Source organism: Hyaena hyaena, unplaced genomic scaffold, assembly GCF_003009895.1.
Source record: "Hyaena hyaena isolate Hyena2069 unplaced genomic scaffold, ASM300989v1 scaffold_1090, whole genome shotgun sequence".
NCBI classification, from domain to species: Eukaryota; Metazoa; Chordata; class Mammalia; order Carnivora; family Hyaenidae; genus Hyaena; species Hyaena hyaena.
Genome location: NW_024081722.1, coordinates 220,505 through 245,230, shown reverse-complemented (window position 1 = coordinate 245,230; position 24,726 = coordinate 220,505). Strand labels below are relative to the sequence as shown.

General features: G+C 33.4%; 1 protein-coding gene across 1 annotated transcript in view; it reads right to left on the bottom strand.

Moving 5' to 3' along the window:
- Positions 1-24,726, bottom strand: part of EPHA5 (EPH receptor A5) — a 269,981-nt gene that overhangs the window by 25,991 nt on the left and 219,264 nt on the right. Inside the window, exons 8-11 of the mRNA XM_039222255.1 lie at positions 18,837-18,904; positions 17,411-17,536; positions 16,474-16,659; positions 270-331 (exon numbers count right to left, since the gene is read on the bottom strand). Of these exons, the coding sequence (XP_039078186.1) occupies positions 270-331; positions 16,474-16,659; positions 17,411-17,536; positions 18,837-18,904 (442 nt within the window). The remainder of the gene's footprint in view (positions 1-269; positions 332-16,473; positions 16,660-17,410; positions 17,537-18,836; positions 18,905-24,726) is intronic.

The window sequence follows — 24,726 nt, the reverse complement described above, 5'->3', positions numbered from 1 at the left end:
TTTATTTTCCTTTTTCTCCCTTTTCAGAAAGTTTTTGGGGACAAATTAACATATATTTAAATAAAACTATAGGGACATATGATTTGGATTTGTTTACATTTCTGAAAAGGAGGAAAATTTCAGACCAAAGTTGATTTTTGGAGTATAACCATTCTGACTCCTGATATTTCTATTTCAAATTTCTGTTTTACAGTGGCTCAATTCCACCTTCAACATCATAGTCAATATACAAATAACACTTTGAATAATTAAATTTGTCTCAAACCTACCTTTAAAAATGTATCTAAAGAGCCATTTTCCATGTACTCTGTCACTATCATCACGGGTTTGCCTGAAAAGAAACATGGTATGAATTGTAGTTTTTGATTTGGCATTCTTACCTAGGAAACATTTACTGGAAGTTATTATTTTTGTCCAAATTATATATATTCTTTTAAAAGTCTCCTCTTTGAGTAGCAAGTAAATTCATGACATAATGATATCTTAGTGTAATGGGAAAGTGTCACAAGAATAATAACAGATTGACATTTAAGATATAAAAATACACAATTTTGCATATTAAAATCAATTTGTCAAAAATGAATTTAAAGATGCACTAGTTTAATAGAGGTAATGATATAATGTGCCAAATAACATCCAACAAAGAACTCTGAACATATTTATCTTTCCTGTAATGCTGAATAAAAACTGCCTGTCCCATTTAACTGTCCTGCATATGATCTCTTGAATATAGGCTGTATTTTCCTAACTTTATTTCTATGTTCTTGTAACTCCTTTCTTCATGGATATATCCTTTTTCCTTTCTGTCACACACTTAAAATCTCTCTCAGTCCAACTTTATTTCATTCGTCAAAACTCTGTTCTAGGGCTGTTGAGTGGGGGGATGGGCTAAATGGGTGATGGGCATTAAGGAAGGCACTTGTCAGGATGAACACTGGGTGTGATATGTAAGCGATGAATCACTAAATTTTACTCTGAAATCATTATTACACTATATGTTATCTAACTTTGATTTAAATAAAATTTAAAACATTAAAAAAGCTGTTCTAATTTCTCTTGCTATCTGGAAACTTCTCTAGCAATCATTGTTTCCTCCCCTTTCATGTCTGATATAGAAATGCAAACTAGAGGTCAGCTAAACAGACTATGGAGTCACACTGCATGGCTTGAATCCCAGATCAATCACTTATGATGCAATCTTGGGCAAATCATTTGTTATCTCTGTGCCTCGGTTTTCTCATCTGTAAAATTAGGGATTTAATGACACCTGCTTCATAGAGTTGTAGTGACTATCCGGCAAGTCATATGGTTATGCAAGTCACTTCGAATTGTGCTAGCCAACTAGAATTTGCTGTTTTGTTATTTTATGAACTCTAACTCTGTACCTGTGGGTTACATTTCTGGCTGGATATAGTTTGATCTAAGAGAATAGATCATATTTTATACTCCATAAAATATCCTCCATAAAATTATGTCATATATATATATGTATATGTATATTATACTATATATATATAATGTATAAATGTATAAATGTATCTGTGATACAAGATGAAAAATACAAGATCAGGGGCACCTGAATGGCTCAGTCAGTCAAGCGCTGACTTTTGATCTCAGCTCAGGTCATGACTTCACCGTGCCTGAGTTCGACCCCACAGTGGGCTCTGCGCTGATAGTGCTGACTCTCCTTGGAATTCTGTTGCTTCCTCTCTCTTTGCTCATCCCCTACTCATAATCTCTCTCTCAGAATAAATAAATAAACTCAAAAAAATACAAGATTAAAAATCCTTATTATATGAAAAAATATCTAAGACATGATTGTTAGTTTTATCACTCCACATTGCCCTCATATGTCCCTTTACTAATTTAATAAAAGCATGCTACATAAAATTTGTGTTAATTTAAAACATTTTGAGTTAAGTAAAAGGAGACCTTATGTCAGAAAGATTGCTATCTTATATGTCTATTAATTAACTTTTTGTATTATGAAAAGAAACACTTAAACAATCAGGAAATGCATTATAATTAATGTAATAGCATTCTCCAGAAGGACATCTGTGTTTTACTGAAGAAGTGATTAATTCAAGTTATAGAATTAGAAATTACATATTTATTCATACAACGTTATCTAGAAGTGCAAATAAAGCTATAGAAAGTTAAGACAATTACATATGAAAAAGAAATAACTGGGAAGAAAAAAGATTTTTCATTTCAAGATCACTTAAAAGTTACTATTTAGAATAATAAGGTAGGACGGTCTAATTTCTTACTCAGATAATTATCTTTTTAAAAAATACTTCAGAAGCACTATTCTTTTAATGGAATGTGATGAGTATGTTACAAAGTCAGACATATTTTTCTCTTCTTATTTAATGTTTAGGAAAGTAATTTAAAAAGCTTGTCTAATATAATTCATTTGCCATATGTTTGTAGATGCCTACATTAGGTGAAACATCACATATGCAGAGAAAAAACACTAGAGATGGAGATGTCATCATTTGATCTGAACTTTGAAGACCTAAGGGACCACCCCTGTAATCAAAGGTGACAGATATTCTAGAAAGAAGAGGCAGCATGTGCCAAGCCATCTTGTCAGAAAAGAACCCATCAAGTTCAAATATGTCTAAAGCCATGAGTTTTTGCTTTGTCAATCAGGAAGTGATAGGAGATGAGTAGGGAAACAGTTTTTTAAAAACTCACTGGGCATACAATACCTTTGTAAAAAAAAAAAAATTCGTAATATATGTGCAAGTGCCTGTGACAGCACAACAGAAGCAAAGATTCTAAATGTTTTTTAAATTAGTATAATTGTAACCTAAGCTCATGAATAGAGGTGCTTCCAATTCAACTTTATTTTATTTATCCTGCCACACCCATTTTAATTCAAATTTTAAAATAAATAAATTTCTGCTTTCGGCCTTTTTGGTCACATTCTCACATCACAGAGCCCATTTCAGCCTTTAATGTTGAAACTCCCCATCTCCCCTCCCCTCCAAATTCCACAACTAATATACTTCCCCAAGGGTAATGGCCAAAATATTTGATAACTGCTTTGGCACAGGTACCTATGTGTCAGAAGTTACACCAGCCACAGTGCTGGAGTATCCTGGAATGTCCTCTATACCAGAATATCAGCCCTTCATTTGTCAGAAATCAGGGATTCAGAAGTCACCAGGGATGAGGCTGAGTAGGCATATAAAGGGGACATATGGGTAACCATGTGCCAACTTTTTATCACACAGTATAGAAGTACTTCAATAAATTTCCAGCTAATAGAGTCAAAGAGTACGTACTTGCTAAACATCAGCCTTGATCCAACTAGAGGGAGGTCTTCATTTTCTGGAATCAGCCTGGGTAACTCTTTTACCCTGACTTTGACTCTCATTTACAGAAATCCATTGAGGAAATTGTCATAGTTTAACTGGAATTGGAAGAACTGATTTCTGGCAGATATCCAGAGAATATAGTCTTAGCTTTCCCTCATTGGCACCTCTCAGCTCTTACTATGTAAGTAGATGTCTTGTCCATCAGACTGAAACCCTGATCCTTGTCTCTCATTATCTACTCTACCTCAAGACCTTTACGATTACAGCATCTTCCCTATACTTTGACTTGTAAAACTTTCAGTTTCTTTCCACTCTCCTTTACTAGAATTTCTTCATTCTATCTACCCTCTAATTTGTTGGACTCTCTTTTTATCATTATGCGTTAGTGGTAAATATTTAGTACTGCTCACCCAAGGTCTACTGAGTGGAAACTGGATAGAATTACTTTGTAGAACTATCTTTTCCTTGGGTAATTGTTCCTTAAATTCAACCCAAATTCACTAAGTTTAGAAGAAAAAATGTATCTTCTAAAAAGAATGAACTGATCAGAGGACTTATTGATATTAAATAATATACATTTTGAAAGAAAAAAATAAATGATTACGTTTTGGGAAAATGGGCACCTGGCATTTGTTCTATAAGATTTCTTAGATTTCATCATCTAGTTTTAAAAGTCAGATTAATTATTTATGACAGTGTAGGTTGTAATGTCAATAACAAAAATGTTATTTGAGAAATATGATAGGGAACTAAAATACTTCTCACATTTTAGAAAATGGGAGAAAAGCAATTAAAATGAATGTTTGCAAACAAGGATGATCTTCTTTTGTTGACAAGAATAAGACACTTCAGGACCCATTCGATTATTTTTCATGCTTGAGTCATTTTAATGCTAATTATATTTAGTTTGGCTTATGTTTTGTCTCAGTTCCCGCTAGCCTGCAAGAATGACATAGCAATAATTAATGTGGCTTACTCTAACTCTTGTAAATTCAATAAAACTGTATAAATCATTTTCCATTATCCAGCTCGAAGTACAAAGAGTAGATTTGCCAATAATTTTGAAAGCATATTATCAAAAATCTATATAAAAAGAGCTCATAAAGCATGTCAAAACATGATTCTAATCACAGAATGGAGTTTTTATATTACTTTATATTATTTATCAAAGACCTAGCTCAGAGTCTAAGTAGTAATAGAAACACATTATTTGTGGAATTCACCAATCTTATATTTTAATCATTCAGTATTGATAAGTATAAAAGAGCTACAGTTTATTTATTTATTGAATTTTCACTCTTTATAAGGCACAATGTTATTTTTAATTTTATTAAATCCCATCCTAGTGATATTACAAAAGACTTTTTCAGAGAAAGAAGAGTGAGATTAAAAAAAAAGAGCTTGAATACATAACTTGGGTTGATGAGTGCAAATATGTAAGAACCAAAGTTGGGAATCACCTTATGTCCATTTGACTATAAAAGCTGTTTTACTTACCTCCATATATGATGTCTCTGATTTCAAAATACTTATTTTAATTTTAATTTTAAAATGTCACAAATCTTTACTCTTTTGTGTTAATACAAGCTTGGTAATCATGACTATAGCATGATAAACTATCCAACCACTAATGATATATCCGGTAGGAATTTAGTTTCTCTCAGTAAATAATATATGACTATATAGATATGACTATTACTTATATATGTTCTGAGTGGTCTGAAGTGTTATATGGTGAAATGAATGGTCATGGATTCTATTTATATGAGGTATCTAAAGTAGTAAAACCCATAGAAACAGAAAGTGGAAAGGTTATTGCTATTACCTGGGGAAAGAAGAAAGGAAGAGTTACTCTTCAGTGGGTATAAAGATTCAGTTATGCAAGACCAAAAAAGTTCTGGAGATCAGTTGTACAACATTTTGGTTATAAATAACAATATTATATTGCCCACGTGAAAATGTAAGAGGATCGATACATTAAAAAATTGAGTTTGTTGCCTTACTCTGTGATTTTTTGGTGTTAATGTCTACCACAAATTCAAGAGAGGAAAGAATATATAATTCTTGGTTATATAATCTTTTCCCATAAGATACCTTAAAGTTAGGTGGAACAAACTTTGGGGAATCGTTGATCTAGTCCTTGCTTTATAGAGCACTGCCCCAACAACAGGCACAGCTATCCTCTGAGACCTTGTTAGAAATGCATAACCTTAGTGCTGAACCTGATCTACTGAAGCAAATTCTGCCTTTTCTTTTCATTAAAAAAAAGTTTTTAAATTCAAATTAGTTAGCATACAGTATAGTATTAGTTTCAGGAGTAGAACCCAGTGATTCATCACTTATATATAACACCCAGTGCTCATCCCAAGAAGTACCCCCTTAATGCCTATCACTCATTTAGCCCATCCCCCACATCCCTTTTTCCCTCAAACCCTCGTTATTTTCTGTATTTAAAAGTCTTTTATGGTTTGCCTCCCTCTCTATTTCTGTTTTTTTTTCCTTCCTTTCCCCTATGTTCATGTGTTGTGTTTCTTAAACTCCACAGATGAGTTGAAGCATATGATATTTGTCTTTCTCTGACTTATTTCCCTTAGCATAATACATTCTAATTCCACTCCTGTTGTTACAAATAGCAAGATTTCATTTTATGATCACCAACTAGTATTCCATTGTATATATATATATAATATATATGTATATATTATATATATATTATATATATAATATATACATACATATACCACTCTTTATCTATTCATCAGCTGATGGACATTTGGGCTCTTTCCATAATTTGGTTATTGTCAACAGTGTGCTGTTGTAAACATAGGGTGCATGTGTCCTTTCAAATCAGCATTTTTTTTATATCCTTTGGATAAATACCTAGTAGTGCAATTTCTGGGTCTTTTTAATTTTTTGAGAAACTTCCATACTGGTTCCAGACTGTCTGCACCAGTTTTCATTCCCACCAATACTTCAAGAATTTTTTTTTAAATGTTTTACTTATTTCTAGGAGAGAGAGAGAGAGAGACAGCGTGAGCAGGGGAGGGTCAGAGAGAGAGGGAGTCACAGACTGAAACAGGCTCCAGGCTCTGAGCTGGCAGTCAGCACAGTGCCCGACGCGGGGCTCGAACCCACGAACCGCGAGATCATGACCTAAGCGAAAGTCAGACGCTTAACCGACTAAGCCACCCAGGCGCCCCAGTTCCCACCAATACTTCAAATTCTGCATTTTGGCAATATCCTCAGAGGCACATAATTTCTAGAAACAGTAAATCAGGCTACATCACAAAAGCTGCGGCTAAACCTGAGCTTACTGTTTTATTTGCATTGATACCACATGCTTTTCTGAAACCATTAGCTCATCAATAAACACTTGATACCACTTAAGGCTCCACACAAGGAGCATTTGATTTTAGAAGCATCATAATTTACTGGAGAACCATAATTTACTGGAGAACCATAATTTACTGGATTTCTCTTAGAAATATTTTACGAGACTTATAAATAATTAAAAGTAAGCCTGTACTTATATATCTACATTTTAATTTCATTCAGTCATTCTATTTGGGTTATATTCCATTTAATATATGAACACTTGCAGCTGTTTGAAATTACTTTTATTTTGACTCTAGGAGAAACTTGAGATGACTCAAATATAATGATTCAATTATTAGTGGTTAATGGTCAATGGGATAATGGAAACTTGTGCTTAGAGAGGAGTAGATAATGCTTATTAGGGGGGTAAAGAAGGGAAGACAAAGTATGGGGCAATTAGTAGGGTACTCATAGGGACACCTGGGTAGCTCAGTCAGTTAAGTGTATGACTTATGATTCTTGATATCAGTGCAGGTCATGATTTCACGTTTTTGTGAATTCGAGCTTTCCATCAGGCTCTCTGCACTGACCACACTCATGGAGCCTGCTTGAATTCTCTCTCTCTCTTCCCCTCCTCCATTTGAGCTCTCTCTGCCTCTCTCAAAATAAAATTAAAAAAAAAAGTGGCTCTCATATTTTAATTCTATTATGGTCCTTAGTTGTTGGTTAACACTTTAGGGAAAAATAATTTATAACACTATGTAATTTTAATTTGGGGAAAGATGATAAAATAAAAAATCTACATATGTTAACTGATATGGGAACATGAAAACACTAAATGTTTCTATAAATAGAAATTCCAAACTTTCCATAATATCCTCTTTTATTTCAGATTGTTTACACTGATAGAAACTTTTTCATCAGAAGCTTATTTCTCAAAGTAAAAATGAATTAGAATTGTTCTGACATTAGTGAAGGTAGATAATTACATATGGATCAGAAAATATGGACTTTTCAAAGGAGGTAGGGAATCCAAGAATTAAGAAATATGACAGCTTTGTTTTATTAGTAATGAAAATAATTTTTAAAATATAATATTTAATTTACTAATAATCAGTAATTTATAGTAATAATAATTTATAGTAATTACTAATAAACAGGAATTTATACTGTAAATTTTGTCTCTATCATTCTATGAGCAGGATTTAGATATCAAGAAGAACACTTGTAAATACCTAGTAACTATTTTACATATATTTTTTTTCAATCTCTCTATGTCCTAACAAAGAAAAACAGGTACTGAATTAATGAGCTGACTTTTTAAAATCTATTTCAGCTTTACATCTGTTTCCATCATGGTTTGTCACTGGTTCAGAGAATTTGTTTCATTTTGTGAAATGGACTATGCAAAATTCAAGCATACTCATACTTTAAGCATTTTTATTTTTATATCTCAGGTCCAGAGGTAAGTCCATCTTCAGACAAAACATCAGTCATTGGATCCTTCTCAAATGTAAGTTGTCCAAAATTGAACTACTGATTACTAACCACAGCCTTGCTCCTCCCAGACTTTTCCCCATAAATGGCAATTCCTCTCTTTGAGGAACTCGTGACAATTTATAATTATTGTTGACTCCTCTCTTTTTCTCATACTTTATATCTAAATCACAAGAAGCCGTTCTGTAATTGGCTTCAAAATATCTACACAATTCAACTACTACTCTCCATCGTGTTAGATCAGTACTCTGATCTAATCCATAAGGATGTCTGAATAATGTCAGTAGCTTTCCCCTGCTCCTTCTGCCTAAACATTGGTTCTTACCATCTATACTTAATACAGAAGCCTGACTGATTCTGTTAACATTGATATTAGGTGCCATCAAATCTTGGTTCTAAAGGCTGCAAAGCTCAGATTAAGAGATGGTCTTTATAGGGACCAAAGAGTGTGCACTATCTAACCTCTTACTGTATCTTCAGATTAAGCTCCTTCCTCTCCTTCATTCCACTGAAGCAAAAATGGTCTTGATATTTTTGAACAGCCCATGCAAGTTCCATTTGACACTTGATGGTACTTATTTCTATAACATTCTGCCACTAAATCTCTGTAAGTCCACACCTTTATTTATTCAAACCTTATCAGAGAGGGCTTTCACTAAATAAAATAGAAGTCACTAACCCTCAATAGAAGCAATCCCTAATTTCTTCACCTAGCTTTATTTTCTCATTTAAGTATATCATAAATGCATTTATTCATGTAGTTTCTGTCTCCCCCACCCAAAATAAACTTTATAAAGGCAGGAACACAGTCTTTTAATTTCTGCTGTATCAGGCTGATCAATAGAGATATGCATGTTTTAGGTAATCAGTTACTATCTTTGAATAAACAAATGTTTGTCAAGTGTATATTGAATGATAAAGTATGAGATTGGTAATGTGCACTATTTAAAAGACTGGGTTTGGGAGTTACGTAAAACTCTTTTAAAATGTGGCATTATGCTATGATAGTTTTATGACACTGGATAAAGTATTTAATCTCTTCAAAGTTAATTTTTCCTATCTGTAAAATGAGAACAAATATTTTTGTCTAAAACAATAACATTATGTTGCAGATTAGAGATATATATAAAGAGAATTAAGCTTCATAAATTCTTAAAGTAATATTAATGATTAGGAGTAGTAATAACTGTTATTTGCAAGATTTCCTTCATATGAATTTTAATTTTTTCTTAAACAATCATGGTTTTAAAGAATAAAGTTATCAAAATAAAATATAAACTATATGTCACTCTAACTAGTTTTAAATATTTATATAACTGCATTAAGTCATCTATTCATTTAATATCATTCATGTCTTTTTTAATGTACGTAATGTGTCTCATCCTGTTACAGAGACTAGGGGGCTATAAACATATATCAGTTTCAAGAAGCTCATTTTGTAGTACGGATGATAAAACATGTAGAAGGATAACTATGATAACATGTATTGCAAGACAAAGTGCAGAGAAATGCAACTATAAGATTGTCTCTGGCTGAGAATTTACTCATTCAACAAATGTATGAAATGCTACGTATGCTGAGCACTGATCTAGGAACATTAGGGGAGCAAGACAACCAAAATCTCTGCATTTAGAGGCTTAAGTCTAATGTAGAACCAGGAAGCTTTCCTTTATTGAGCTATTTGTAGAGCTGAGAAGTTTTCTTTTACTGAGCTATTCAGCACTATTTAGTGATTACTCTATGCAAAGCAGACACAGGATAGAAAGAAAAATGAAGATAAATGACACCTATCTAATGGAGACAGCCACATTTGAATTAATCTTGAAGGTCAATAGAGCCGAGGAAAGTGGAGAGGACATTCTAGGGCTGAATGAAGTATTTCAAAGGGACAGAACAAGAACTAGGTAGAGTTTTTCTGGAAAGGAAATAGTGGAATATGAGCTATGGCCAAAATTTTATCAGGTTAGGCAACAAAGTATACATATTTTGCTTTGTTTGTTTGTTTGGTGATTAAGTATCAGACGAAAGGTGTGATTCAGTGAAATCTACCTCGGGACAGTGTGTATGGAGGGGCTGATATGAGAAAATACAAAAAAAGGAAAACTTGTTTGAAAATTGTTTGAAATAGCCCAAGATAATACATAATATATAATAAGATGGAAGTGACTTTATAAGATAGAATGAAACACTATAATTGAATGATAATTACAAATTTATAAAATAATTCAAGAATTGTCTGACAACTTAAATGATTAATTGTCATTGAATGTGCCATCTCCTCACACATAGAAATAAAAAGAAATATGGAGAGATCTCTCTAATATTCCTTTAATATTTTGTTTAAATTGATTAATTTTACAGAAGAATTAAAATTTATTTGTACTTGATCCTGGATTAAGTAACATAACTATGAATCATTTTAAGATTCAAAATAAATATTCCTTTAGCCAACATTGATAATAGTTTCCAGAAGTTGAAAAAATAAGTCTTAAAGAACTAAAGGTGCTACGATGGGAAAATTATACTTTTTTCCATTTTTATTTTATTTTTAATTTTCTTTAAATAGTAAAAATTGGCACTGTATATATTACATGAAAGCATCATGCATTGCAAAAGAGTCAGTTAAGCCAGGACCTATGGGTTTTTTACATAATTTCTTATGAAACCTCTCTAGAATATATAACTATTTATGATACCTTATTTAACAACATATCACAGAAGGGATTTGAATTCAGGCCCATGTTTCTGGTACGTAGGGCAATGATACCACAAAGATGAAGATTTGTGATGATATCATCCATAGAAGTGCTACTTCAGTCTCCCTACCTCAGCTTCAATCAGAAAAATCACACGATTTAGTTGCACTTATGTCTCATTATCTGTGTGCTGCAGGTTGAGAATAATTGTTGAATAAATTAGCATCAGATCAGAGAGCATGAAATTAAGGACACAAATAAAGTGAGGTGCAACATGGTAAATTAAAAACAAGTTGAAGATTTCCTTAGTTGAAATCAAGAGGCACATTTATTAAGAGGAATGCAGTTTGAGTTCACATATGAACAAAACATAATGCAGAAATGTTTTAAATATTTTCCTTTTGCTTCCTGTATATGTGTAGTTTCAGGGTAGCAATCAAATAGGATATTTGATTAGAAGACTAGAAATTTCAAATCTGTATTCCCAACCACAGTACTATTTTTGGGAATAAAATTTACAAAATTTAGATATGATCATTTGTTGATAATGACACTTGTTTTATTTTATTATTTTTTTTTACAAATAGTTTATTGTCAAATTGGTTTCCATATAACACCCAGTGCTCATCCGCACAAGTGCCCTCCTCCATGCCCATCCCCCCTTCTACCCCCCACATCCATCAGTCCTCAGTTTGTTCTCAGCATTCAAGAGTCTCTCATGGTTTGCCTCTATCCCTTTCCCCAACCATTTCCCCCCCGTCTTCTCCCCCATGGTCCTCAAGTTCCTCCTAATCTTCCTATATGTGCAAACATATGATATTTGCCCTTCTTTGCCTGACTTATTTCGCTCAGCATAACACCCTCAAGGTCCATCCATGTTGCTACACATGGCCAGATTTCATTGCTTCTCATTGCCATGTAGTATTCCATGGTATAGATAAACCACATCTTCTTGATCCATTCGTCCGTTGATGGACACTTAGGCTCTTTCCATGTTTTAGCTATTGTTGAGAGTGCTGCTATGAACATCGGAATACATGTGCTCCTATGCATCAGCACTTATGTATCCCTTGGGTAAATTCCTAGCAGTGCTATTGCTGGGTCCTAGGGGAGTTCTAGTGTTAGTTTCCTGAGGAACCTCCACACTGTTTTCCAGAGGGACTGTACCAGTTTACATTCCCACCAACAGTGTAGGAGGGTGCCCATTTCTCCACATCCTCGCCAGCATCTAGAGTTCTCTGATTTGCTCATTTTAGCCACTCTGACTGGCGTGAGGTGGTATCTCAGTGTGGTTTTGATTTGTATTTCCCTGATGAGGAGGGATGCTGAGCATCGTTTCATGTGTCTGTTGGCCATCTGGATGTCCTCTTTGGAGAAGTGTCTGTTCATGTCTTCTGCCCATTTCTTCACTGGGTTGTTTGTTTTTCGGGCGTGGAGTTTGGTGAGTTCCTTATAGATTCTGGATATTAACCCTTTATCTGATATGTCATTTGCAACTATCTTTTCCCATTCCGTTGGTTGCCTATTAATTTTCTGGGTTGTTTCCTTGGCTGTGCAGAAGCTTTTAATCTTGATGAGGTCCCAACAGTTTATTTTTGCTCTTGATTCCCTTGCTTTTGGGGATGTGTCAAGTAAGAAGTTGCTGCGGTGGAGGTCAAGGAGGTTGTTTCCTGCTTTCTCCTCTAGGGTGTTGATAGTTTCCTGTCTCACGTTCAGGTCCTTTATCCATTTTGAGTTGATTTTTGTGCATGGTGTGAGAAAATGATCTAGTTTCATTCTTCTGCATGTTGCTGTCCAGTTCTCCCAACACCATCTGTTAAAAAGGCTGTCTTTTTTCCATTGGATATTCTTTCCTGCTTTGTCAAAGATCAGTTGGCTGTATACTTTTGGGTCCACTTCTGAGTTCTCAATTCTGTTCCATTGGTCTATGTGTCTGTTTTTGTGCCAATACCATACTGTCTTGAGGATGACAGCTTTGTAGTAGAGGCTGAAGTCTGGGATGGTGATACCTCCCGTTTTGGTTTTATTTTTCAGTATTACTTTGGCTATTCGGGGTCTTTTGTGGTTCCATACAAATTTTTGGATAGTTTGTTCTAGTTTTGAGAAGTATGCTGGTGCAATTTTGATTGGAATTGCATTGAATGTGTAGAGTGCTTTAGGTAGTAATGACATCTTAACTATATTTATTCTTCCTATCCATGAGCATGGAATGTTTTTCCATTTCTTTGTGTCTTCTTCAATTTCCTTCATAAGTTTTCTATAGTTTTCATCATACAGATCTCTTGTATCCTTGGTTAGGTTTATTCCGAGGTATTTTATGGTTTTTTGTGCAATTGTGAATGGGATCAGTTTCTTGATTTCTCTTTCTGTTGCTTCATTATTGGTGTATAAAAATGCAACCGATTTCTGTACGTTGATTTTGTACCCTGCAACTTGGCTGAATTCTTGGATTAGTTCTGGTAGGCTTCTGGTGGAGTCTGTTGGGTTTTCTATGTAGAAAATCATGTCTGCAAAAAGTGAAAGTTTGACTTCCTCTTTGCCAATTCTGATGCCTTTGATTTCATTTTGTTGTCTGATGGCTGTTGCAAGGACTTCCAGCACTATGTTAAACAACAGTGGTGAGCGTGGACATCCCTGTCAGGTTCCTGATCTCAGGGGGAAAGCTCTCAGTTTTTCCCCGTTGAAGATGATGTTAGCTGAAGGCTTCTCATAGATGGCTTTCATGATGTTTAAGTAGTTTCCTTCTATCCCGACTTTCTCTAGAGTCTTTATTAAGAAGTGGTGCTGTATTTTGTCAAATGCTTTTTCTGCATCTATTGACAGGATCATATGGTTTTACCTTTTATTTTATTGATGTGATGGACCACATTGATTGATTTGCGAATATTGAACCAGCCCTGTAACCCAGGAATGAATCCCACTTGATCTTGGTGGATGATTCTTTTTATGTGCTGCTGGATTCGATTTGCAAGGATCTTGTTGAGGATTTTTGCATCCGTGTTCATCAAGGATATTGGCCTGTAGTTCTCTTTTTTTGCTGGATCTCTGTCTGGCTTGGGAATCAGAGTGATGCTGGCCTCATAAAATGAGTCCGGGAGTTTTCCTTCGATTTCTATTTTTTGGATTAGCTTAAGAAGAATTGGGATTAATTCTGTTTTAAATGTCTGGTAGAATTCCCCAGGGAAGCCATAAGGTCCAGGGCTCTTATTTGTTGGGAGATTTTTGATAACTGATTCGATTTCTTCACTCGTTATGGGTCAAAATATCAAGCATGTTAAAATGGGCTAAGAGACAAGGCATATGAAGGAGTTCAGGGCACAGGAATAGACATAATGGGAAAGTGATAGCTACGTATTTTTTAGTACCTTGCCATGCCCATTATAAACTTTACCTGTATTAATTCATGTCCCTTTTACCACATCACTAAGAACTATTCTTACCTCATGTCATTAATGAGAAATTACGGTTCTGATTGCTTAACTAACTTGTGCAAAGTCACATATTTTACGGCAGAACCAAAATTATAATATATGGCTAGATCGATAGTCCACATTCTTGACCATTTTGAAATACTGTCTTCCATAGTAATTATAGCGATCTGGCACGGCTCTCAACATTACGTCTACACTCATTACAGAAGATAGTCTTGTTGCCTAAGAGCTTCACATTTAACATGGGTAATAAGAAGTCGTGGTTAGAGTTTATTTGAGGAAGTTAAATGTGGCAGCCATACTAAGGATGAGATGAAGACATGACACATATTCAATATTTGCCTACTATTATTATCATGACTATAATTAATAACTATGTTATATATTAGATAGTACCATTACTGCATAGGAAAATATAGTAATCACTTACTATTATAATTTTTGAACCTTTAGTATCTGGCACCACATGCTATCACTGATGTCCTTTGAAAATCCTTCTCTTCAGGTAAAATGTAGTCACGTTCAAATTCGGATTTCATTTCATTGTACTGGTGACCTTTTTTTTTCCACACCATATTCTTATTTCAAATGTTTCTGCTCATCCATCACAGGGTATAATTTTTGTAAAATATTTTAATTTCTTACCTTACTAAAAAATATATCTTTCCTTGTTCTCTGTCTTTCTCTTGTCCCTGTCTCTCCTCTCACCTTTCTATAGGCACTTATTTGTTCTGATCAGAATTAAGGATGCCCTTCTTGCTCCAGTAATACACTCTTTGGGTTATGTCAAGGGGACAATAACATATCGGCATGTACTCAAATGGAAGAAGAAAAAATATCTAAATTTTGAAGAAACCCACAGGTCTGCAGATCATTTTATTCCTATACTACATTCCTCTGTGAGAATTTTTACTGGAAATGTGTGTTTCTTTTCAGACACGGTAAAAAACAATATCCTAGCAATATAAGCTGATTCAAAAGTTCAGCCAATCAACACAATATTATTACTGTGGTCTGTTTTAGGACTTTTAAAGGTCTTTTACATTCTCATCTGTGGCCTATTGTGAATATATCATGATTTGGGAATTAACTCGTTATTTACCAGGTAAATATTTTGACTTGTTTCTTTTGTCTGTCTTGTGAAAAAGTTGTATATTGTTTCTGCTTTATTTTCCATATTTAAAAATTAAATAAGTGGATATCCAATCTACGTATGTCAATAAGTGACATAAGTGAATACCCAATCAAATGAAATTACTTAGTAGATTCATAGCATTTATTGAATACCTATTGCAGCTATGCCTATTTGGCATATAATAACAACTGGAAGGGAAACAAATGATTGAAACCAAGTCTAAAGAAGATTCCCTGCTCAAATTTTTAGATGATTTGAAAAGTGGTAAGTGGGGTATGAAGGACAAAGGAAGGAATGAGAACACATAGACATGGCAAAGAAAACATGGATTTCAACAAAATAAAGACCATAGCTATGTCACCCGAAAATACTTTATTGGATGGCTGAAAACTATTTGAACTCTTTACATTGAGAAGCTCACCACATAACCACATTTATAAAACAAAATACACATATAGAAGACACGTGAAACTCTAGATATTTTTGAGTAAAAATTAGATTTTCTTTAAGAAAATAATTAATCTCAAGGAACTTTTCCAGTCATTTGTGGCTGACTGCTGTTTTCCCTAAAATTATTAAAATACCTCAATGAAAAACATGAATAAAAGAAATACATTTGCTTTAAAGCACACTTTAAAAGGTGGCAGGCCACCTATGGTTAATAGTAATCCTATTAAATGTTAAACTTCAATGCCTCAAACAAAACATTGAAGTTAATATTTTATTAGGATAAAAAGTGAAAGAATCAGAAGAAAAAGAAATGCTAATACATTTATGGCTTCTTTACTCTGAATACATTTTCTCTGGAAGTGACTTCATAGCAAATAAGTTAATACATATATTTTGAAAAACTAAATAGAAATTAAGGTTCATTGAAGATCAGCTTTGTCAAGACTCTACTAAAATACAGGACAATTAGTATTAATACCACTGAAATTTTTAATAACATTACTGTGGCTATTTTTGTTTTTATCCTGAAATTAATAATAACCTAATAGAAGAAACCCAGATGTTCATAACACACACACACACACACACACACACACACACACACAATTTGCTACTGTACTTACTTTTGGTCACAACACCTTCTAAGTGGATGATGTTAGGATGATCAAACTGCCCCATGATACTTGCTTCACCCAGAAAATCTCGGCGTTGCTTTTCTGTATAGCCTACTTTGAGGGTTTTGATCGCCACAGGTAATTCTCTTTTTCCTGGAAGTTTCAAACGTCCACTACAAACTTCACCAAATTCACCTGGTGATAAAGATAGAAAAAAAACATAAACTCATTTCAAATCCTTACTCTATAAATACACTAAAGCTCTCTTAGAATATTAAGGTATAGACAGAACAGAATTCAAAGGGGAGTCCAACTTTGTTATCAGGGTTAAGAAGTGGTGATTTGGGAAAAATCATCTACAGGTGATCATGAAATACTCTGGGGGTTATTAGCTTCATCCATCTCACCTACAAAAACCTTAATAAGAACATTAGAAAGAAATTAAATGCAACTGATAGAAAATCACTTCTATCTTCCTTCTGTCTACAATACTTGTGCCTTAATTACTGAGAAGAGAAAAGGAGAAAAGTTGATAGCAGGACAAAAAGGGATTAAATTCAAGGAAGAGATGATTCATAAATAGAGTAATTGAGTCTCAAATTATGTAAACAGCTTCAGGCATTACAGATTACACATGGAATGTAAAAAACAGTAGATAATAAAACACTATATAAATTTTATAATGTATATAAATATGTATAAAATATGCATATTTTGCTTCTTTATTTACTTACTTATTATTTATTTCTTTAATAAAGCAAACATTTACAGGTTTAAATATGAGCTCCACAGAGAGAAGCATTAAAATATGATCAATTACATACAACTTTGAAAGCAAGTGGATTACAAAAGATTAAAAACATCCTTTGTTTGATCAGGACATTGACATATTACATTCTATACTATAAACACAACTTAAAAGTCCAAGTTAAACACAGTGTTGTACCTGCTCCAATAACCCTTTCAATGGTGATGCATGAAGCTTCTATCTCCTTGGCAAATTCATGGACAGCTTGATTGGGATCCTCATAGGTGTGTGGATCAATATAAGTTCTTACTCCTGGCAGTTTAACTAGAAACAGAAATGTGCATTAAAATATAAGTGCTTGTGATGGATGGATGGAATCATAAACATTGCTAACATGCACCTCTGGCTTAAATTCCTAACTCTTTGAAATGGCCACGCTGCAAGGCCAGCCCCTCTCCTGACTTATAGGAATCATTTGTACAGCTATGTCACTTACATAATTTTAGAAATCTGGATTGTTAGCCTATGCAAGAAATGCATATGTCACAACATATTTGAAAAGACACATCTTTCACCAGTAATGTTCAGAGAGTCAGTCTCTGAGGCAAACTAAGACAATTTTGTTTACTAAACTTGGCAATGAAATGCTGGTTGGTTATTTGTTGCCTTGTTATTCTGTTTCACTTAAAATGCCATCACAGATGGTTAGTTTTGGTTTTACAAAAAAATAATTTAAAGTAATTTTTCTTGAGCTTTGGTCCAGTAAGACTGACACAGAATTAAAGTAAAGCTCAACTTGTGACTCTGCTTCTGTTACTGCATGGCTTTATACAGGACTCTAATATTCTATAAGCCTCAGTTTCTTTGAATTTAAAGAGTACCAATGTCTGAGGGTCTTTTTTTTTTTTTTGAGAATAAATATCATTAAATAATATGGGAACCATGAAAAGAGACTCAATGTTTTGCAGCATGAATTATGGATTTAATGGTTTTGACTTTTCTGGTCACAGGAAAGTGACAAAAACAAAAGAAATTCTTCTTGTAATTTACTTAACAAATTAACACTGTACTATTTATATAAAATGCACATATTAAAATACCATTAATTAGGACTCATTTAGGCTAATTTTTAAAGCGTGTTACAAAAACTTGATTTTCTGTGTTTTAAAAAGGACAGTCTCTTTCAAATCATTGAATGAAGGTTGATGTTACCAGATCTGTTCAGGGAAATTCTTGTTCTAATGCTAGAAGGAGAAAAAATAATACTGAGAAATTTTATTCATTTATCTGATGGTGATCTTGAACCACAGATTTCTAAGGACTGTGTTATAAAAATTAGAATTGACCTGAAAATTTGTTTTGAAATATAACAGCTTTTTAGATTGATTGAAAATATTTTTTAAAGTAATTATAATGGAGATATGCTTTAAAAAATCTAATAAACCATCAGCCATTGTCTAGGATCAACCAGCAGTGTCCCCAAGCCCATATGTAACAAAACACTTACATTGTGTTAAACAAAATATTTTGGTCAGATATTACATCTCCTTGTCTGGAAATAAGCAAAAATAACAATAAAATCTCCTCTATTTTGTTTTCTTTTGATTTTTCACAATTTGCTTACTGTGCCCATTATGAAAATGCATCTTTTCCTCTTCTGGATCTTGTTTTGCTTTGCTGTAACCACACCGCCTGGAACAGAGTAAGCTACAATCAGTCACATCTCCAAGTATTGAATCATCTGAAGCCCAGAAGCATGAAATGCAATTGAAATGAGTGCAGCCCTAACTGCTTTTCACACTAGTAGCTTGTAAAAACACCAATCCTTCTTTTGGATGAGTCATTTTTCCCAAACCAGTGTCTCTCACTCTTGCCCAGATTTCACTGAGAAGTCTAAAACCATCCAAACCCAGTTAAAACAGGCAAACAAACAAACAAAACCCCCCAAACCCCTTCTCTTCACCATACATTATACACCAGACATGTTTCTGTTCTTTTTCTTCCTTACATTTTTTTGTCACCTCAGAAGCCTTTTTAAGAATGAATTGTCCAAAATAGTTTCTATTGAATCAGTATCTTACTCTACCATTTCTTTTCTTTTGTTTTGGAGTTTTGAAGTTTTTAGTTGCTCTTCCACACTCAACCCACTTAGATAACTACCAAGTTTACTGTAACCTCCAACCTCTCTCAGTTCAGCCCCACTCCCCAAATTTTATTCTCTCTTGTTTTACTCAACTACTTACTAATTTACAGTCCTTGCACCCTGCTCTTATTACTGAAAAAAAAAAATCTGTCCTTGGAGGTTCATTAATGATATAGTCACCTCATGACTTTATCTTTTTTAATTTTTTAATTATTCATGATAGACTGAAATCTCTAACTACTCTTTTTGTGATGCTTCATACTTCTCTCTTCTACTATCAACCCATTCATTTCCATCATTTAATTAATACCTCTATTCTGGTTTAATTCTTTTCAGAGTTCTACTCTTATCCCTCATAGATTTATTTTACAGGGGTATTCCATTGGCACACAAACTCAATAGATCTGAAAAACAAATCAGTATAATTCTCTTTACTTTCAATCTTGATCCTTTGCCTTTTTTTCCCATTAATAACACTGGCAAGGTCTTGGCCCTTTTAGGAACAAAGCCTTATTCTCTGGTACTTCACAACAGATTAGTTGCCAAACCCCAAGCATTGTATAACATAAAAGTCTTCCAATTCATTTCTTCTTTTTCATTAGTTCTACTGCTTCTTCAATTAAGACTTTGTTATTTTTCATTTGGATTGCTGTAAGTGCCTCTGAACTGATGCCCCTGCATTCTGTAACTGTTTTCCTAAACTCTACAAGACATGGCTATAGCCAAATTGCTGTAAATAAGATACCTTTCTGTTTTGTTAGTGGTCTCCTGCGAAGTCTTCAATAAAATAATACAGTGTAGATTCCTAAATATAGCTCTCATGCATATTTCCTCCACCGTCTCTGTTATCTTCAAGTATACTCAACTATCTTCCGGTCTTCAAGATATTTCCCCATGCTTCCATAATGTGCATACACTGGTTCCTACACCTAGGATATTCGTCCTAACAATTTTCAGTTATCAAAGTCTAGCTGAAGTTTTGCCTCCTTCATGCTTTTTTTACTGATACTCCAACATAAGGCCCTCTTTTCACGCGTGAACCCAGTAGCTTTCTGTATCCCTCTAACATTGTGATTCCGTTTCAAGGCAACATAATCATTTCAGTGTGTTTTCTGGGTCTCTTACTCCATGTCAGTTTCTTGAGTCGCAGCAACTACCATTTATCTATACATTTCTGCAGTGGCTCAGTTCCTGTCTCAGAGTTGGCACCAAAAATATTTGTCACATTGATGAATGAATAAATGAATGAATGAATAAATGATATTTTGATTGCATCTACACAATGACAAGTGTTTGGAGAAGAAATATGCTGATGAATACTAAGTTGATGAGGTACATGATTAACCATAAAATGTTAAAACAACTGACTAAAATAAAAATATTTAAATCATTTTTAATGAATCTAAGGAAGTGAATTTACTCTTCGTAAGCTCTCATAACAAAATTGAGTTTATTAAAAACAAAATTTCCATTTATTTCTGAATAAAAAAATACAGCCAAAATGGTAGACTGACAAAATATTTTCATTTACAACATTGGTTGAAAATTACTATGTGATGTAAATGAAGTATCCAATCAACACAACCAAATGAGGACTGTTCCTTGTTTACATATTTTATATTGTTTCTTAAATATATCTCTATTTAGATGTAAAAATGAAACCTATTTTATTCTGTATCATTTCCATATAATTACATATATATTTTCCAAAGTAGATAACACACCCCATCTTTGAAAGAAAAATACAATTATCTTTGTTTGATCATGTTAGAGAGTTGTCAGTTTATTAATAAAATACAGCTAGTGAAATCTGAGGAAATTTGGAGTAATATACTTAATAGATATGCTGTTCTTAGGTGAGGAAAAATACACAATGGGGATCTGGTGGCTTTTCAAATTTTATTCCTAACACTTAGATAGCTGCATTAGTCATCCAAGAGTCCTGAAGACATCTTGAATCAACTTACTGTAGTGAAATGGAGGGAAAAAACCCCAAATACATAAAATCATACTAAAATTACATTTGGTCTGACATTTAAGTTATTTTAATGCATTGTTCATAATTTTTCTGGATATTGTATTCTTTCAATCTTTAATTCATGTGTCTCTAGAGAGAAGTTATTGTTACTTTTTAAAATCAATGTTCTAAATAAAATTGTGTAAAATCATCCTGAGATTTATGTTATTTAAACAGTACTGACAAAAAAAACTTCGTTAGAAGAATTCTAAACAGGCTTGAAAAGTATACAAGTTCTTGTAGTTTACTTTAGAAAACAAACATCCCATCTACCTTCCACTTTCCTACATTCAAAAAAAAAAAGTTTCAAACCTGTATCTTCGCATAGTCTTTATCATTAAATAAGCCTCATGGATTTTTAAATTGCATGTAAATTCCTCATATGAAAATGGAAATAAAACTTTGGATCTCATCTAAAAAGGCATTTGGGAATACCTTGGTGAGGACTGGTTAACATTTTAATACCTAGGGTGAGAGTCAGGAGGGCAATAGAAAGGAGTTATTTTTGACTACGGGCATCTCTGGAGCTATATAACATATACGGCTGCATGTCACATTAACATATAAAATTAAGTTCTGGAACACCCCAAAGCATCATTAAAACAAGCCTCAACAAGACACTGCAAGTAAAAGTGATGCTGGCAGAGACTGGCACCAAGCAGTGGTTCAGCCTCACTAACAAAGCACTGCAGGATGCTTATTCATTCAGTATCATCATCTGTACCTGCTCCAGATGCATAATTTTAACCTATCAGACAAGCAGTCACTAAATATGCCATTTTGTACATAAATTATGCCTCCTACCTTCTGGAACCGATGTTTTTTCTGAATGGAAAAGAAACAGTTTCTTCATTTTGCTCCATATCACAATTTTAATGAGCTTTGATATCACTGTACTAAAAATATCTTTAGTGTTTGTAATTAGAGGAATAATCTTCTAGTCATTTATACTTATTTCCTCCTAGAAAACAATATTGTCTTATTGTTTAGTAGTAGAGGTGGGCATGAGAAATCATCTTAAATGTAGGCATAATTCATAGTCCTTAATTACTATTTATTAAAAAGTCCTAGCGAGACAGTTAATAGGTAAATATAACAATAACTTCATAAGTTATTTAGAAATCAGTCTATTTTCTCCAATACTTAGCCTAAGAATTTGGGTACCACATCCTTGATGATGTTAATTCTGATCTTAAAAAGTTGGCTCCAACCATGACATCTAAATTTGGATATATGAAATTTCCATAATATATGAAAGAGTAAGCAATAATCTTTATGTATGGATGGATGTGCCAATGAGTAATTTAATTCTTGGGTATAAATTAAGAATTTGATAATAAATTAAAGGTATGAATGTCAAGCCCTCGAGTACCAAGCAATGAACAGAATCAGTAATTTACTAAATGACACCCTTATGGCCAATGAGGAAAGATGAGTGAATGCAATAGCCAAAGGAGATTGTAAATTCTTGCTCAACAATAGCTTCCACAGAATCAGTGTTTTCCATTGCTTTTGCCTACAGATAAACACTGAAAAATCCTTTTTTCCCCCACTGAATTCTAAATTAGTGGGAAAGGGTTGCAATGATAGGAGACAAAATAGTTCTGCATTTTGATTTCTTTAAGAGTGAGCATATGCAGTCCCTAGCTCAGAAACGGAAACTCTTATGTTGTTCCTCTATTTTTCATATTAAGAAATGATTTACCTATATTTTAAAGAAAAAATATTCAAAAGGAACAAATTGTAGCATACATACAGCAAATATGTTTTGCTTACAGAAAATAAAATCTCTTTGTAATTTAAATCTCTTTAAAAACCACATTTCTCTATATATGCATGCTCTCTTATTCTTACATAATAATGACCTCAACCACCATATAATGTGTTTAAGACTTTTATTTCTGGATTCTTACAAAGCTTAACGCACACATTTTGAGGAAATGGTTTGACTCTTTCACTTCAGGATTCTCTCCAACTGAACAAAAATAGTTTTAATAAAAGCTCAGCTAATTCAGCCTCATAAAATGAAGAGGCATATGAACATGAATTTATTAATATAGCTAATGGATAATGGAAATAGATTAGGTTTTATTATGGGACAACATTCTTCAATAAGAACGTGAATTGAAAATGTAGTGAAATGAGACTTTGGATATTTAGGCTGTATTGCTTGCAGGATCTTAACTCTCATTCATGTGGATCTCATTGGCATATTAGAGTACCGTGATTTTTGAGTTCCTTAAAGATAGATTTCAGTGATACTAACAATGCAAGTGGTCCATTATTGTTTGCTGAAAATTCTCACACATACTTTTCAGGAGACATGTACTCCTGTGGAAAATCACACTTCCCTTGGGATATGGGAAGGAAATAATTATATCACACAAAATAAGGACTGAGGTTGCAAGGTTTCCATCTCACATTCTGTCAGGATACTAACCACTGGATTAAAAGCAGTGTGAGACACTAACTTATTTCTTATTTTATGCCTTACATGCCATTTTTAATTTATATCTTTTAAAAGACAAAGAAAAAAGAATATCTTTGCAATAACACCTTCCAAATTAGTATAGTATCTATGAATTTGTAAATGTTTCATTAAGGAACTCTTCAAATCATTTTAGAATTAGCAACAGAAGATGGCCATTTCAAATACTTCAAAAAGCTCAAAGATGAATTACAGACTTTTCAGTATTGAGTTGAACTTAATCAACTTAAAAATTTGATATGAAAACACATTTCATAAAGTATGACAAGTAAAGAATGTCTCCCTGTTCAGTAAATTTTGTTCTAATGTGAAAGTAGGTAATATCCTATTAATTTTTAAACTATTTCATGGATATGACCATTGAATTTCTCACTTAGAGTAGGTCCACTTAGTACATCCTATTGTCTATGGTTACACAGGTAGTATACCAAGGGATTTGGGAGCAGTTCAGAGTTGTATTTTACATAGTAAGCCTTCAAATAGAATTGGATATATTCTATAGATATTTTAGGCGAGTCTCGCATCATCTGCTATGAGTACTTTAAGTGAAGGTCTAGAATTAGAAGGCATAATTTTATTTTCTGTCTCTTTCCTAAATCTAAATCTATAAAATGAAATAGTATTGTACTTCCACATACCTCCCTGGCAGAAATGTTGTGAAAATGAATGGTATAATCTCTGTTGCGTGTATGTGAAAATAAAAATTTGCTTACTTTAAATTTTAAGAAACTTTCACTTAATATAGAAAAGAAAAATAGTTGATTGAAACATTAAGACAATGTTCCAATGTAATTTGTGATCTTTTTGGTCAGAGAAATTTGTTTTGGTTTTGGTTTTGGTCTTAATCTCTTCATTATGAGAGAAGC